Source organism: Triticum urartu, chromosome 4 (genome assembly GCF_003073215.2).
Source record: "Triticum urartu cultivar G1812 chromosome 4, Tu2.1, whole genome shotgun sequence".
In the NCBI taxonomy this organism is placed as follows: domain Eukaryota; kingdom Viridiplantae; phylum Streptophyta; class Magnoliopsida; order Poales; family Poaceae; genus Triticum; species Triticum urartu.
Window position 1 is genome coordinate 261,175,518 of NC_053025.1, and position 17,392 is coordinate 261,192,909.

The window sequence follows — 17,392 nt, forward strand, 5'->3', positions numbered from 1 at the left end:
TATCAAAATAAAAAGTGCCACATCTTGCATTACTGGGTTAACATCATATATGAAAAACTACAATCACATCCTATATGAATAAATATCACATCACCTAATAACACTCGTCTAAAATAACAAAACTAGCACGAGAACCATGCATATGTGAAAAAAAGTAGCACACAAAAGTTATTCTCAAACTGTGGTTAAAACATATCTTATTCATATCTTATTCATGGTTTATTGTAAAAAAGAAAAGAAGAGTGATTCTCCAATCAAATATAAAACAATGAATTAATAGGTATCAATGTATAAAAAAATTTCACAAGTTCAACAACCTCGAAAACAACAAGCACTCTTACCCTGGGAATGCATTAATATTATTATCCATTCCTTATTCAATTCCTCATAACATCACTCGTGCAAAAAGAAAGGGCACAATAAAAATAGCCAATGTATGACATATAACTTCAGAATAAACAACAATAAAAGTAGCCACTGACCGTTGGTTCCACCTATTCCTACCGCTCGCGTTTGTTTCCTTTCCCCACACCCCAAGCGCCGGAACCCCAAAAGTCACTTTTCCCACTCACCAGGCCAGACTAGGCTAGGGTTTTGTGGATGCACCCTAACACGGCAAAACATATGAACAACAAAGAACCATGATGCTACTACAAAATTCGGAAAAACACAGAGAAGAACTTCTGCACCATGCTACACAAACCACCCTATCATCACCAACAAAACAAACAAAAAATCCCAAGGCCAAGTGCCAGAACACACAACCCCCTAACAACATCATGCTGAAATCATACCTTGAATCCAAATCTCCGAACACAACCCCCTAACATCATCATGCTGAATCATACCCTAAATCCAGATCTCTTAACACAACCCCCTTGTCTAATCTCCAAAACATCCAAAGCACCACCACTACGACCAAACCCCCCTAAAAAACCCTAGCAACACTGGACCAATGCTACATGGAACAAAAATGGCTAGATCGCGCGGTACCACATAGAGAAGAAGGAACAAAACGGGGGGGGGGGGATTGGGCGCATTACCTTGTGGATGCCGAGCTTGACGGGGACCTACACGACGCCGAGCTTGACGGAACCCTAGCAGACACCGAGCTTGACAGAACCCTAGCCGACGAGACACAGACCACTTGCAAAATAAACACCCAACGCGACGAGGTCAGCCATATCTGATGCAATGGCGCAGATGAATAGGGAGCAGAGAGGTCCGCCGGTTGCTTACGAGGGCGGCAGTCTCTTGCGGAGTAGGATCCTGGCGGAGGAAGCAGATGAAGCAGCGACCGCAAACGAAGGAAAAGGGGATCCATGCGAGGGAGGAAGGGAAACTTGGCTTGTCTGTCGACGAACGAGTCGGGCAAGGGAGGAAAGGGGAACAGGGAAGAGCAAATAAAAAGGCCGGCCCACTCGAGTCGAGGGGGTGTGTGGCGCCTTGACATTTTAACGCAAAACGCGCCAAATAGGATTTTCCGATAATTCCCATGCCCACGTGTCTAGGGTTACACTGCGCATGCCTGACTCCATAAAAACGATCGATTTGAGCGTTTTTCTAGATGCAGGCCCAGAGATGCTTTAATCTTCGTGCTATGTAGTCTCAACATTGAATACGAGTAACCAAACATACCTTATTTTTTCACGCGGGGCTGACTCACCTATATGCAGGTACCAAACGTGTCTCGAGTATACCTAGCCATGGGAAGCCCGGCCCGGTCAGCCCGACCCGACCAGGCCCGAAAAAGCCCGACCCTGCCCGGCCCGACGCTGCTCCCGGGCCGGGCTCGGGCCTAGATTTTGAGCCCGATGACCGGGCCAGGCTGGGCCCGTCGTTTTTGCACTTTTCTAAAGGTCGGGTCGGGCCGGCCTGGAGCCCGACGGGCTTTGACGTGTTCGGGCTGGGCTCGGGCTCAGAAAACAGGCCCGATGGCCGGGCCGGGCCGGGCCCGGGCCTGAGTTTTTTGCGTCAGGCTTGGCTAGGCCCGGCCCGAAGCCCGGCCCGGCCCGAGGTATGGCCAGGTATAGAGGGTGCTTGGATACGTTTTAGTCCCATGACTAAAAGTAGTGGGACTAAAACTTGCTAGCCTCACCTATGCTTGGCTCCAAATACTAAAAAGACTAAAATCAAGTTATTGAGCATTTATTATCCTCCAAACCCTCCAATCCAGAACTCACATGTGTTAAAGGAGAGACATTAAATAAGGAGAGAGAGGGCTAATACATATTTTAGTAGGTTTTCTATGACTGAATTTTTTTAACTTCAAGACTAATCCTATCCTCTTTTTAGTCAGGGGTGCTCCCTTGGATCGAAGTACCCTCATAGTCCCGAGGAGTTTGCGCACCTCCCCGTACCTGCGTACCCGTGCGAAAGACCAGCACGTTACAATCGCACAACTTCCAAGTTCCAACTTTGGTTCCTTCTTCGTTCCTCATGCCCTGTTTGCCTATCGCCGAGCCCAGAACCCTAATCTGAGATTGCGAACCATCCTCTCCCGATGTCAGACGTCACCGCCGAGTCCACGCCGCGCCAGCGCCTGCCTACGCCGTCGCCATCACTATCCCAGCAGCAGTCTCGCGGTCGTCAGCCGCCCCCTCCCGGCTCCGACCCCCTCGCTCTCGGCGTCGTCATCTTCATCGCCGTCTGCTTCCTCCTGGTGACCCACAAGTCCTCCCCGCTTTCCTTAAACATATCTGATGGTAGAGTGGATTAATGTTCAGTCGCGGTGTGTGTGTATTTGTGTGTGCGCGCGCACTGGGGTTTTGGACTTCTGGTAAGTATGTGTTGGTCCGGTCCTTCCTTGCGGGGTTTGGCTGGTTGGGCATCGGTAGGTTGCTATTTTGTTGCGGGTTTAGGTTTAGTATAGTACATTAGGTCTGCTGGTGCCGACTTGGTTCCCTTGTGGGTCTTGTGGGCTGATGATACTGTGTAAAAAATGATTTGACGTTTGTGCTGGATGTAAGGGATTGGATTTGGTACATATGCGATGCTTATATAGAATCCTATAACCCGTTTGCTAAGACAGTTGGATGTTTGTTCGTCTTGTTTGGAGATTGCTGATTGTTAGAGCAGCTTTCTAAATTTTATTTCACCATGTAAGCTGGTAGGTATGCAATTAAAAGAGTGAAATGTTGTTCATTTTCTCCTCTTCCCTCTTCCCTGTTGCTGTTGCTTCTGTAAGATACACATGTTCTTCCTTTTTTTTATGTGATATATATGAGAGGATTACAAGTACTAAAGACAGTTCCGTTTGCTTACTATAGGGTTTACCAACCATTCGATCAACTAGTCACATTGAACAATTGCACCATCCTTCTTCTAATGTCCTAACAACATGAGTGACACTCAGTCTTAGTACACGGGGGTAGCTAGATTGTTACATCTCTTTCTAAGCAGATTATAGCCTTAGGGTTATATTCCCTAATCAGTTGCTAATCATTTAATGTGGAAGAAACCTGTTTAGCTATTCTAGTTTTGAACACTAAAACAATTCTCTTGATCATCTATGTCGCTCTAAGCACCTTTCTTCTACTCAATACAAAATTTATTTGAGGGATAGTTGGTAGGTCGCTAATGCAAAACCTAAGTCAGCTATGGAGTTCATTGCAGATTGTACAACCATAAGGTAGTGTATCTTGTGAAACTTCAAATTGGTGTAAAGTCCGTTAAAATCATGCATATAAGTCTTTGGAAGTTCCAAATAATAATGAGACATAGGGCTACATCCCTGCAAAGTTTTTGGATTTGACCGAACTGCGGTCACTAGACACATGAAAGACAAATAATCACTGAATTGTGTTTCCACTATTTGGCGAAGTATTGCCTTTTCGGTATCTGGCAGACTGATTGATTTGTATCTGACATAGAAAATACCACCTCCAACATTTGCCATTTTCTTTCAGATTGTTTAGAAACCTCTTGGTTAATCGAAAACGAGGATTTCCAGCAAACACTCATTATCACATGATATTTTGACAAGGGTGTATATAGAGTTAATACTTTTTCTAATTAAACTTTAATTTGTCCAACACATAAACAACAACAACAACAACAACAACAACAATAACAACAACAAAGCCTTTAGTCCCAAACAAGTTGGGGTAAGCTAGAGGTGAAACCCATATGATCTCACGATCAACTCATGGTTCTGGCACATGGATAGCAAGCTTCCACGCACCCCTGTCCATAGCTAGTTCTTTGGTGATACTCCAATCCTTCAGATCTCTCTTTACGGACTCCTCCCATGTCAAATTCGCTCTACCCCGACCTCTCTTGACATTATCCGCGCGCTTTAGCCGTCCGCTATGCACTGGAGCTTCTGGAGGCCTGCACTGAATATGCCCAAACCATCTCAGACGATGTTGGACAAGCTTCTCTTCAATTGGTGCTACCCTAACTCTATCTCGTATGTCATCATTCCGGACTCGATCCTTCCTCGTGTGGTCACACATTCACCTTAACATGCGCATCTCCGGCACACCTAACTGTTGAACATGTCGCCTTTTAGTCGGACAACACTCAGCTCCATACAACATTGCGGGTTGAACCGTCGTCCTGTAGAACTTGCCTTTTAACTTTTGTGGCACTCTATTGTCACAAAAAAATGCCAGAAGCTTGGCGCCACTTCATCCATCCGGCTTTGATGCGATGGTTCACATCTTCAACAATTCCCCCATCTTTCTGCAGCATTGACCCCAAATATCGAAAGGTGTCCTTCTGGGCACCATCTGCCCATCAAGGCTAACCTCCTCCTCACGCCTAGTAGTACTGAACCCGCACCTCATGTACTCGGTTTTAGTTCTACTAAGCCTAAAACCTTTTGATTCCAAGGTTTGTCTCCATAACTCTAACTTCCTATTGACCCCGTCCGACTATCGTCAACTAGCACCACATCATCCGCAAAGAGCATACACCATGGGATGTCTCTTTGTATACCCTTGTGACCTCATCCATCACCAAGGCAAAAAGATAAGGGCTCAAAGTTGACCCCTGATTCAGTCCTATCTTAATCGGGAAGTCATCAGTGTTGACATCACTTGTTCGGACACTTGTCACAACATTATCATACAAGTCCTTGATGAGGGTAATGTACTTCGCTGGGACTTTGTGTTTCTCCAAGGCCCACCACAGGACATTCCGCGGTATCTTATCATAGGCCTTCTCCAAGTCAATGAACACCATATGCAAATCCTTTTGCTCCCTGTATCTCTCCATAAGTTGTCATACCAAGAAAATGGCTTCCATGATTGTCCTCCCAGGCATGAAACCAAATTGAGTTTTGGTCACGCATGTCGTTCTTCTTAAGCGGTGCTCAATGACTCTCTCCCATAGCTTCGTTGTATGGCTCATCAGCTTACGGTAATTAGTACAACTTTGAACATCCCCCTTGTTCTTGAAGATTGGTACTAATATACCCCGTCTCCATTCTTCTGGCATCTTGTTTGCCCGAAAAATGAGGTGAAAAGCTTGGTTAGCCATACTATCGCTATGTCCCCGAGGCCTTTCCACACCTCAATGGGGATACAATCAAGGCCCATCGCCTTGCCTCCTTTCATCTATTTAAAGCCTCCTTCACCTCAGACTCCTGCATTCTCCGCACAAAGCGCCTGCTGGTCTCATCAAAGGAGTCGTCCAGTTCAGTGGTAGAACTCTCATTCTCCCCATTGAATAGCTTGTCAAAGTACTCCCGCCATCTATGCTTAATGTCCTCATCCTTCACTAGGAGTTGGTCTGCTCCGTCCTTGATGCATTTGACTTGGCCAACATCCCTCGTCTTCCTCTCTCGGATCTTGGCCATCTTATAGATATCCCTTTCGCCTTCCTTTGTACCTAACCGTTGGTAGAGGTCCTCATACGCCTGACCCCTTGCTTCACCGACAGCTTGCTTTGCGGCCTTCTTCGCCATCTTGTACTTCTCTATGTTGTCTACACTCCTATCCAGGTATAGGTGTCTGAAACAATCTTTCTTATCCTTAAGCGCCTTCTGGACATCATCGTTCCACCACCAGGTGCCCTTAGCTTTGCTTCTCCTTCCCCTGGACACTCCAAACTCCTCTGAGGCCACCTTATGAATGCATGTCGCCATCTTCATCCACACATTGTTTGCATCCCCTCCTTCCTCCCAAGGGCCCTCCTTAATGACCCTCTCCTTGAATGCTTGAGCTACCTCCCCCTACTTCGTTCTAGCAACACTCTCTCCAGGTATCAACTTATAATCTAGGCACGCACGCCTATCTTCTCTTCTCGAGAGGATGAAATCAATCTGGCTAGAGTGCTGACCACTACTAAAAGTCACCAGATGTGATTCTCTCTTTTTGAAGAGGGTGTTAGCTACGATCATGTCGTAGGCTAGAGCAAAGCTTAAGACATCTCCTTGATTCTTGATGCCATAGCCAAAGCCCCCATGCACTCCTTCAAAACCTGTGTTAGATGTACCCACGTGGCCATTGAGGTCTCCTCCTATGCAGAGCTTCTCACCAATCGGTACACTCCTAACTATGTCCTCCAGGCCTTCCCAGAACTCCCCCTCGGTGTTCTCATTGTGGTCTTCTGGCGGGGCATACACGCTGATAACATGGAGAACTAAGTCCCCAACTACCTGCTTGACCAGGATAATCCGGTCACCACGTCTCTCGACGTCTACCACTCCATACTTGAGTCTCTTGTTGATCAAGATGCCTATGCCATTTCTGTTTGCAGCCGTCCCTGTGTACCACAGCTTGAAGCCGGCATCCTCCACCTCCTTCGACTTCTGTCCCCTCCATTTGGTTTCTTGGACGCAAAGGCTATCAACACCTCTCCTCACCGCTGCATCAACTATCTCCCGAAGCTTTCCTGTTCAGAGACCCTACGTTCCAGCTACCTAAGCGGATCCTCTTAGGCTCGGCCAGCTTCCTTACTCTTCGCACTCGTCGAGTCAAATGCGGAGACCCTTGCTGATTTTCCACTACATCTGGGGCGCTGATGTAGCGCGCCACTAAGGATGCGAAGAACAAATCCTCGCTCACTTCCCACCGTATCCAGATCAAGATACGGCGCACTATCGAGGGGGGGGGGGGGACGGCCCGACCCTTGCCCATCAGACACCACACCTGGGTTCCGATGTGGCGCGTCGCTAAGAGGGTCGCCCCAACGAAAATCTTTTGGGTTTCATCTCTACAAGAGTGGCTGAGTTTTTACGTTGGCTCGCCAAGCCTATCACAACCCTTGTCCTTTACCCGGGCTTGGGACCGGCTATGTTGGGACAACATAGGTGGAGTTTAATTTGTCCAACACATACACTCACTAAATTTTATGTCTTGCCACTATCAATGACATTGGTTGTGAAATTTATGCTATTTTGATTGAGGAACATTGTAATGGAAAGCATTCTTTTCCTATTGGAATTGACAACTGTTGACTTAAATTGACAGTAAATAATCGAAAAGTTGCAAGGTCCGTAATTTGGTGAAAATATTTGGATAAAAGTCAATTTCACCGCTGAGTAAGTAAAAGTGTTGTTTTTGAAGAACTTGCGCACTGAAGTTGCTTACATCCATAGCTTTACTAGTAAGCTTGCATGCCAAATTTGCAGCGCCCAGAAAGTTATTTGAGGTAGGTATTTTCTGCTTGCTGCAAAAAGGTTTCCAAGTGCCTAATAGTATTTTGGTACAAAAAGGTGTCAATTAGTTATTTCTTTCCTGAGCTTTTCTAAGGGGCTGTTTGGATATGGGGATTGTGTAGAACTGGATTTCTTAAAACGTGATATCTGGTGTAACCACCTAAAAACTTGTTTGGGTTATCTAACCAAATTGTGGATAAGTATAATCCAGTTCTACAAAAACCTAAGAAAATATTTTTTTAAAAATGCAACTAATAGACATTTTTTGTAAAAACCTGTAAGCGCCACACCGTCAGAGATACAGGGGACGGGGTCCCTCGGATCCATGGCGTGGGCTGAGCTCGGCCCAGCGTGGCCCCAGAGTTGGGTGCTCGGGGCCTATGCACACGCGCAGCCCGGGCGTAACGAACCCTTGGGGACTCCACCCCGGGCACGCTCGCAGGCTTGCACACCTTCTTGGGAAGACCTCCTCGCTAGTTTTCCGGGCTAGCAGGGGTGTCCTCAGGGTCTTGTGGTTGATTGTATGCAGTGGGGAGGCCCGGCGACTCTACAATGGCCTAAGCTGTAGGCTCATGACAATGACGAAGAAGCACGCCGCACGTCTCTCATACGTTGAAGGCTGTCACTTGTCAATACGTGATGGGACGTCACCCTCTTTGACTTAAGCCACACTTCCGTGCGGGCAGGTGGACTGGACGTGCAGCAACATGTCACACACACACACGTGCAGCCACACTTCCATGCAGGCAGGTGGACTGGGCGTGCAATAACATGTCACACGCCCATGCGCACATGCACACGTGTGCGCACGCACACGCACACCTCAGCAAGAATGCACACACAAGACGTATGGTGTTACACCTTCTCGGTGGCCTGAACCTGGATAAACTAAGCCTCCATATCTAAAGTGATTTGAAGTATTTGACCCCTAGCCAAATCTCTAAAACGGGATCTCCCAGATCTTCGGTATTGACGATCACCCGTCGACATCTGGCGCACCAGGTAGGGGGTTGAGGCTTTAGGTCATTTTCGGGCCATCTTCTTTGACCATGTCGGATCACGAGCAGCGGTAGCAGCTGCCGCCTCCGGTCTGCTCAGCCCATCCCAGCCAAGAGGCCCTTTTGGGCGGAGCCAGCGGGTCCCCATCGAAGCTTGCCGCTCTGATCGGCGAGCAAGCTTCTGCTAACAGGAACTAGCTATCCCGGCCCTGGCTGGACTTAGGGTAGCTGGCATCGGCGTTGCACGCCGCACACACACTTCTTAGGCATCCTCTCGTGCCTTTGGAGGAAAACATCCCTGTGGGGCTGCGACTTCAGGAGGTGGCTGACTTGGTGGACGCTGACGACTAGGACTCTCACAACGCTTTGAGGCGTGACCATTGGCGCTCCGTGCGGATGGTTGCTTCGCCCCCTCCCGCACTAAGTCACTCACCTACCAAGACAGGAGGGGCGCATGTGGGACCTCATCGTTCGGGCACCCACCTTCGTGGCAGCACGCACCAGGGATCTACGTGACGTCGTCCTCGAGATGGGGATGGTTCATGACACTCGGGCAGTCATTCCGAGACAGAAGGAGCGCGTCGAGAGTTGATGAGGACCAGGCCTCCTTGGCCCTGACGGTGGAATCTGTGGAGCCACAACCGCAAGATCTAACCCCTTGCCATACGGTGTGTGTGTGTGTGTGGGGGGGGGGGGGCGCCAAGCATTCACCTTGGAGCTCCCACGCATTGCCTGGCTGGGAAGTTCTGCCCTGACCTGACACAAAAGTATGATGGTCGACCTTGCGGAGTTCCACTAGCTATACAACACTGCCATCTATGCGACCAGGGGTGCCGAGAATGTCATGGCCAACCCCATGGCCATGAAGGGCTTTGCCCGGTCTTGGCTCATGAACCTCCCACCGTGCTTCATGGATTTGTGCAACGACCTCTGGGCCAGTCCGTGGCCAACTTCCAGGGCGCCTTCGTGCTCCCCGCCATGGACTATCCACGCCGTCAAGCAAAAGAAGGGGGAGATGCTACAGAGTTTCATTCAACGCTTCTACTCCGCTGCTAGGTTCGCAACACGATCCCCAAGGTCTCCCCGCATGCCGTCATTTCATCTTAGCCACTAAGAAGGCGAAGAAGTGGAAGGCCGAGCTTGTCCTGGCGACAGAACCCCAAGCCGCAGCGGGGCGCGTTGGAGGCCGTCAAGGAGAAGGGGGAGATGCTACAGAGTTTCATTCAACGTTTCTACTCCGCTACTAGGTTCGCAACACGATCCCCAAGGTCTCCCCGCATGCCGTCATTTCATCTTAGCCACTAAGAAGGCGAAGAAGTGGAAGGCCGAGCTTGTCCTGGCGACAGAACCCCAAGCCGCAGCGGGGCGCGTTGGAGGCCGTCAAGGAGAAGGGGGAGATGCTACAGAGTTTCATTCAACGTTTCTACTCCGCTACTAGGTTCGCAACACGATCCCCAAGGTCTCCCCGCATGCCGTCATTTCATCTTAGCCACTAAGAAGGCGAAGAAGTGGAAGGCCGAGCTTGTCCTGGCGACAGAACCCCAAGCCGCAGCGGGGCGCGCTGGAGGCCGTCAAGGAGAAGGTCGAAGCCACCGAGGAAGGCGCAGGCAAGTCGTGTCCTCTTCATCGCTCAAGGGGCAAGGCCTTGAGAACTGCCAGGAGGTCCATAACATCATTGAGGATCATTGTCGGGGGCGTCACGAGGGCGACCGCGATGACCCCAGCGGCCGGAAGCGTGAGGAAGGTCGTGGTGCTCGTGATCATGGAGGAGACCGCGGGCGCGAAGGTCGTGATCAGGAACAACCTTGCCGCAACCGCGACCACGACGATGACAACAACCATAGAGGCCGGGGGGATGATCTCGGCTTTGAGGAGTCAAATGTTGTCGCATAATTGGCATTGCCCGACTAAGGAAGAAGGAACACCGGCACAGGAAGCATGGAGTGACGAGCCTCGCCGCTCCTTTTGTCATTTAAACTCAGTAAGTGGTAGATTGGGGTGGCGCCCTGAGTACCCTGCCTCGCATTAGGGCTCGGGGCCTCTCATGCTTCCTCCTTTTTGGCCTGCCTGGAGTTATGTGGATTAATGTAATAGCTATCTATTTCTCTCCGCTCTGTTTCTGTAGGCATGGAACCACCCCTCTGTATCACTCACTCCCTTTTGAGCAAGGTCTGCCCAGCAGCCTGAGATACATGAGCCGGAGAGCTGCTCCAGAACTCAATGATAGGGTGACTGTTCGGGGCCTGCCCCGCGCCCTAGGGATTAATCGATGAATCAATCTATTAACCGAATTTCTTGGTAACCCATTTATTGGTAGGTTAACTGCGGCCATATCTATATATCCTAGGCTACACAGCAACATGCAATGTAATTAATGGATAAATATGCTACTGTACACCGTAATGTAACAAGGGAGGCAACCTTTTCCTTTTTTTTCCCACAAAGTGGCAACTGACAACATTCTTGTTGTTTGGACTAAGGCAGCAAACAGAGTGAGGTAGTGTGGCTTTGAATGTTCCAGAATCCACTTTGGTATATGTGTTGCCTTGTCCAAACAACAACAATCCGCCTCCAGCTGAGCTAGCTGTGGGCTAGTCGATCCATCTATCAGCTAAACTAGTTGCTGCTGCTACTTTGTGAAGGACGTTGCCGGTGGCTGCTCGGTGAGGGGATGGTGCCCTCGGCTACTCCTCCACGAGTGTGAGGAAAAGGACAACGAGTTAATCGACCCTCTGTCTAACCTAATGCGTGGGTGGCTGTGGGAGAAGTTGGCCCCAAATTGCCTAGGCAGTTAATCGGCCCAGCTGATTATTTGGTCTGACAGCCAATTAATCGGCTTTTCAATCTGATAAATCAGCCCACCTGGTTAATGCCATGAGTAGGTGGTTTTCATATCAGCAGGTGGCCAAGACATGGTGAACTGTCCGATATGCCGATTAACTGGCTGATATTTTGAACAGTGATTAATTATAAGGAGAAGTCTATCTTTGATCTCCTGGTCTATTTGTTAATAAAACCATAAAAGTTTAGGTAGCCCAGTGTGAGAAAGGACTAGTAGTACCTCATTTGTAAGATTATGCCTTATTAATCATAAGGAGAAAGTTCATAAAGTGACAAGGGATGCCACAAAAGCTACAAGGTAGGTTGGATAGGACATCACTTCGACTTGCGATGTTGTATGGCACAGAATGTTGGCCAACTAAAAGGCAACATGTCCAACAGTTAGGTGTAGCAGAGATGCGCATACTGAGATGATGGATATGTGGCCACACACACGAAAGGATCAGGTCCGGAATGATGATTACATGATAGTTGAGGTAGCACCAATTGAAGAGAAGCTTGTCCAACATCGTCTGAGATGATGTGGACATACAATGCAGGCCCCAGAAGCGGCAGCACATAGCAGAAGATTAAGTCGTGCTGATAATGTCAAGAGAGGTCGGGTTAGACGAAACTTGACATGGAAGGAGTCTGTAAAGAGAGACATGAAGGGCTGGAATATCACCAAAGAACTAGCCATGGACAGGGGTGCATGGAAGTTAGCTATCCACGTTCCAGAACCATGACTAGGTTTCGAGATCTTGTGGGTTTCAACTCTAGCCTACCCCAACTTGTTTGGGATTGAAAGGCTTTGTTGTTGTTGTAGAAAGTCAATAAAGTCAAAAGTATGCCTTTCTTTAATAGAAATAGATGATACTTTGTTATAATGAGATAGAAAGCATGAATCTATTATATTTACTTTGTAAATGCATAGTTTGAAGAAGTAATAGTCACACATTTGATGAGAACTGATACATACAGAGAAAATAATAGGATCAGCTAAATTTGAACTTCACTTGCAGACCTTAGTGAAAGAGAATCTAAAGATGGTATTGCACTGCAACTTGCTTACTGTGCCTTGCCCTAAAATGGCAATATTACAAATGTGACCTCCGAGGTGAGGAATCAAGGCAACAGAGGAAGAGGCCACTTTCTGTTGTCGTTCCCTTTTCATCAGGGTCCAGTGGAGTTATAAAACAGTAATAATCACTCAAATATTTTGCTAGCCTTGCTAAGCAATGTCGAATACTCGGTCCGTCCGGAATTAGTTGATGCTCAAACGAATGTATCTAGCACTACATCCGTTTGAGCATCAACTAATTCCGGACGGAGAAAGTATTTATCTGTTTTTGAGATAAATTATCAAAAGCTTGAACAGATGCACTTTCGTTATGTATTTCAATACCCTAGTTTACAAGTACAGAACGACATTAAGAGGACTGATCGTAAAACAGCAATTTCCCTTATGATGTTTCACCAGCTTTACATAAATGTTGTCTCCTGCCTGTTCATGTTTATTTAAATGTGCTATTCTTATGTAGTATATGCTTAGCTCATTGTTTTATCAAGTAGGCAATTTAGGATGTGTATTGGTTTATATAAACTAAGAAGAAAGGGATATTGATATCTGCATAGTAGATAAATTATTTCTCTTATTTAAGCGTTCTATTTGGAGCTTACTGTTAAATAGCTCATGTATTGGTTAATATTTGCAGGTTTCAATCTCAGCTCCATCAAGCATTTTACATCAAGTTCCTGAAGGACATGTTGGGGTATACTGGAGAGGAGGTGCTCTTTTGAAAACCATTACTACTCCAGGTACTTTTTTCCCCAAGTGTTTCTTTTCTTTTCTTTTTTGTCTGAGTGTCTCTTTGCTTATTTCGTCTCTGTTGCTAGGTTATCACCTGAAGCTGCCTTTCATCACCCAGTTTGAGCCAATACAGGTTACACTCCAAACAGACCAGGCAAGTGAATGTCCCTCTTTTGCCTTCATTTATGAAGCTATGGCTTCACTACAATCTTATCTTAGTTAGTTTACCTTTCTTTTTCAATCAATTGTTGTTAATTTACTGATCATGTCTGCTTATTTCAAACTTTTGAGGTACCAACTGAAAGAGTGGCGTATTTCTTTGCCAGTTGAGTTTGTGATACAAATATGTTTATGCGTCTTATTTTGCTAAACCAGGTCAAAGGTATTCCTTGTGGAACGAAAGGCGGTGTCATGATCAGCTTTGACAAGATAGAGGTATTAGTAATATCGTTTCTATTATAAGTTATAACTCTGCTCTACAAAGTTTATTTGCTTGTTTCTGTTTTGGTTAATCCACTGGTTGATCTGTAGGTTGTCAATCGTCTCAATAAAGACTTTGTTTATGACACCCTGCTCAATTATGGTGTGCATTATGATAAGACATGGATATATGACAAAATTCATCACGAGATAAACCAGTTCTGCAGTGCTCATAGTTTGCAGCAAGTTTACATTGACATGTTCGATCAGGTTGGTAAATCCTTTTCATCTAATCCACTTTTGGTTCTTTCTTGCATGGCAAAATGTGCAGTGAAAATTCAAATGGGTGAAAACTCACTGTAAAGCATATGCAGAACTCTTTGGTGTGAAATGATTATGAGATGTAGGTGCATGTTATATTCTACATTTCTGCAACCTTCTGTAATCTAACTCCAAACACACCAGTGAGACACAAGAAGACAATTAATTACTGATATAGTGGTTCCACTATTCGGCTAAGTATCCTTGAAATTTGTATAGATATAGAAAATATTCTCCCAATACATAGTATTCTTTTGAGAATATTTTGAAATCTATGAGTTCAATAGCGAATTAACATTTTTCACCTGATATTTTCCCTTCTTACATTTAGCTGTCCAATATATTAACCTTATACCTTTATCACTGGTTCACCTGTCCTGCCAAAATGTCAGATTGATGAGACCATGAAAGAAGCTATCCAAAGGGACTGCACGCGCTATGCTCCTGGAATTGAGATTATCAGTGTTCGTGTTACAAAGCCAAACATACCTGTTAGTATTAGGAGAAATTTTGAACTTATGGAGGAGGAGCGTACAAAGGTATATGCACTTCATGTGACCAAATCATCTGACACTTGTGTCCATGCGAAGTTTATATTTATACAATGCTCAGTTCTTGAGATGCTATTGTTTGTGCAGCATACATATCATGCATTAGACCTTGTTCAATAAGCTATTGTGGCTAACAAAGTTAGAACACCTAGTTAATTGCTCTGATTGATTTTTCAAAGTCATCCCGATTGACAATGGATTGTTCATGTTGCATATAACTGTGTAGTAATAGAAATTACAACTATTTTACTTTGTAAACTAAAATTTTGCAACTTCACAAGCTGCTTTATGAATGCACATATTCCTAGTATTAGTAGGGCTTGTTATCAATGTTTTAAGTTCTGACCCCTATCTCATTCCGTCATGAAAAGGCAGTAATGTTTTATTAGATCATCGAGCCTTTTTCAAGTCTTGACCAACAGGCACTAGCACCCATGGCATTTTTAGCAAGACAACCACGAGCACACTGGGTGCGCACCGCGCCTCTAACCAACCAATTGTCGCTAGGTTCTCCCTCACCGAGCTTTTTTCCAAATCATGATACAGAAATATATCTGGGACAGCAGCAACTTTGAGTCCTGGGACGGTCTAGAGGGGTTCCCATGGCACCCCCTCCAAAATGCAAAACAATTTATACCATATACTTTACCTAATAGTAGATGTCTACAACATAAAGCCTATTTTGGGGCTATTGGTTGGAATTGTGATGATCATTACACTAAATTATACTATTCCTAGTGTAATTTTCACAAATTTTGAACATATGTAGTGAAGTTATGTTCATACATTGTACTTGTGAACTGTGGCACCCCCATTGCTAAAGATCCTAGATCAGTTAATTATTAGTCCCTCCGTTGGAAATTATAAGGTGTAGTAGTTTATTGAAAAGTCAAAGGTTTTCTATTTTGACCAAGTTTATAGCAAAATATATCAACACCTACAATTTTACATAAATAAAAATGAAAATATATTTCATGATGAATCTAATGATAATGATATGGTTTCGAAGACATTGATATTTTTCTCCATAAACTTGGTCAAAGTTAGAGAAGATTGACTAGTTAAAAAATCAGTACACCTTATATTTTGGATCAGAGGGAGTATATGTTTTTTCTGATATAGGCATGATTCTTGCTTGCAGGAATGGTTACTTATGTTGATTTAATGTTACAGGTTCTAATATGATGATGACAAATCCCTGTTTGTGTAACTATTCACGTCTGGAGAATGTTTTCTCTATACTTATCTTTTGTTTACTTATATATAGTATCTTTAATCCAGGCGCTAATTGCCATCGAAAGGCAAAAGGTGGCAGAAAAGGAGGCAGAAACTCAGAAGAAGATCGCATTATCTGAAGCAGAAAAGAATGCACTAGTGAGCAAGATCCTCATGCAGCAGATGCTAACGGAAAAGGACAGTTCCAAAAGGCAGCAGCAGATTGATAATGAAATGTTTCTTGCCCGAGAGAGAGCCCTTGCAGATGCAAACTATTACAGGCATGACAAGCATTATTGTTTCTTCATTTATCCTGCTTGTGCATGCTTGTTAACTTGCTGCATTTGGTCTGGTCTGTCTAGGATTACGAAGGAAGCAGAGGCTAACAAACTAAAACTTACACCTGAGTATCTTGAGCTGAGGTTTATTGAATCAATTGCCAATAACACAAAGATTTTCTTTGGTGAAAAGGTACTCAAATCGTTGCACACATCATCTTCTTTTATATATTTGGTGAGCCCTGGACTGAGCGATCAGCTATTCTTCTGCAGATTCCGAACATGATCATGGATCAAAGGTTGATTCGAAATCACCTTGATTCTGCTCCGAGCAAGGACCAGTTAGAAATATAGTATCATCTCTTGTAAATTTGAAGGAATGATGGTTGTTTTGTAATCCTGTATGGAGGTTTGGATTTCCTTGAAGCCCTTCGGCGCATGAGGATCAAAAAAGGATGTAATAGTAGGACCCCTTTTGAATTGCCTTGACGTTGCTTTCAAGCAAGGACCGTTTAGCCTTGTGGAATACTTGTAGTTGAACGATATGCACGCCCTTTTGACCTGCAAAGAAAAGAAATGCAGAGCTCATAACTGTAATGTGTTGCAACTGGTTGTGATTTGTTAGGACTTACTTAACATGCTAGTGCTATTACTGAAGAGCTATAGATGCGGTTCACGGAATTGGAAGTATGAATTGGGCAGGTGTTTTCTAGAAGGAAGTGGCTAGGTGTAAGTCGACTTGGTAATTTGTGTTCATTCCAGCTGTCCGATGCAAATTGAACAGCCCGATCCTTTCTTAAACCTTCTGAATTTCTTCAACCTCCAGCCGCCATCTTACCACCTCCATGGACCACCGTTTGGACCGCTAGTCATTGTGGCCGCCGACGCTCCTGTGCCAGCCTTGCTGCCCCGCCCTCCTATCAACCGCTGCTCATTGCCGTGCTTGTTTGCACACAGTGTCACTGGACCCAGGGCTCTATGGGCTTCCCTAGATCGGCTTGATCGCCCGTCACCTGTCATGTGTATAAGAGGCGGCTGGACTTCCCGTGCAAGGAAATGTTTAGATTCACGTACTCCCTTCATTTCTTTTTAGTCTGCATATAAGGTTTGGTCAAAGTCAAGCTTGGTAAATTTTGATTAACTTTATATTAAAAAATATCAACATTTACAATACAAAATCAATATTTTCAGATGCACCATGAAATGTATTTTCATATTATATAATTTTTTTTGATGTATTCATATTATATAATTTTAGTATTGTAGATGTTCATATTTTTTAATATAAATTTGGTCAAACTTTGTGTAGTTTGACTTTGACCAAAACTTATACGCGAAGTAAAAGGAAATGGAGGGAGTACAACACCCTAGTT

General features: G+C 45.3%; 1 protein-coding gene across 2 annotated transcripts; it reads left to right on the forward strand.

Annotated features, from left to right (window-relative positions):
• The first annotated feature begins 2,353 nt into the window (after window positions 1-2,353).
• On the forward strand, window positions 2,354-16,616 carry LOC125551430 (erlin-2-B). Of its 2 annotated transcripts, XM_048714678.1 has the most exons (9): window positions 2,355-2,662; window positions 13,140-13,242; window positions 13,321-13,388; window positions 13,610-13,669; window positions 13,766-13,924; window positions 14,368-14,514; window positions 15,808-16,022; window positions 16,104-16,212; window positions 16,293-16,616. In XM_048714678.1, the coding sequence occupies exons 1-9, from the start codon at window positions 2,504-2,506 to the stop codon at window positions 16,371-16,373; spliced, it is 1,101 nt and encodes a 366-aa protein (XP_048570635.1). In that variant the 5' UTR covers window positions 2,355-2,503; the 3' UTR covers window positions 16,374-16,616. The 2 variants fall into 2 exon arrangements, with proteins under 2 accessions (XP_048570636.1, XP_048570635.1); XM_048714679.1 differs by lacking the exon at window positions 13,610-13,669 and having other exon boundaries at window positions 2,354-2,662.
• The last annotated feature ends 776 nt before the right edge of the window (window positions 16,617-17,392 follow it).

Excerpts from the sequence above, each read along its gene's own strand:
- LOC125551430 (XM_048714678.1), top strand. The coding sequence starts at position 2,504 with ATGTCAGACGTCACCGCCGAGTCCACGCCGCGCCAGCGCCTGCCTACG. Across the intron at positions 2,663-13,139 it reads TCGCCGTCTGCTTCCTCCTG|GTTTCAATCTCAGCTCCATC; the intron begins GTGACCCACAAG and ends TAATATTTGCAG. Across the intron at positions 13,670-13,765 it reads TCAGCTTTGACAAGATAGAG|GTTGTCAATCGTCTCAATAA; the intron begins GTATTAGTAATA and ends GTTGATCTGTAG.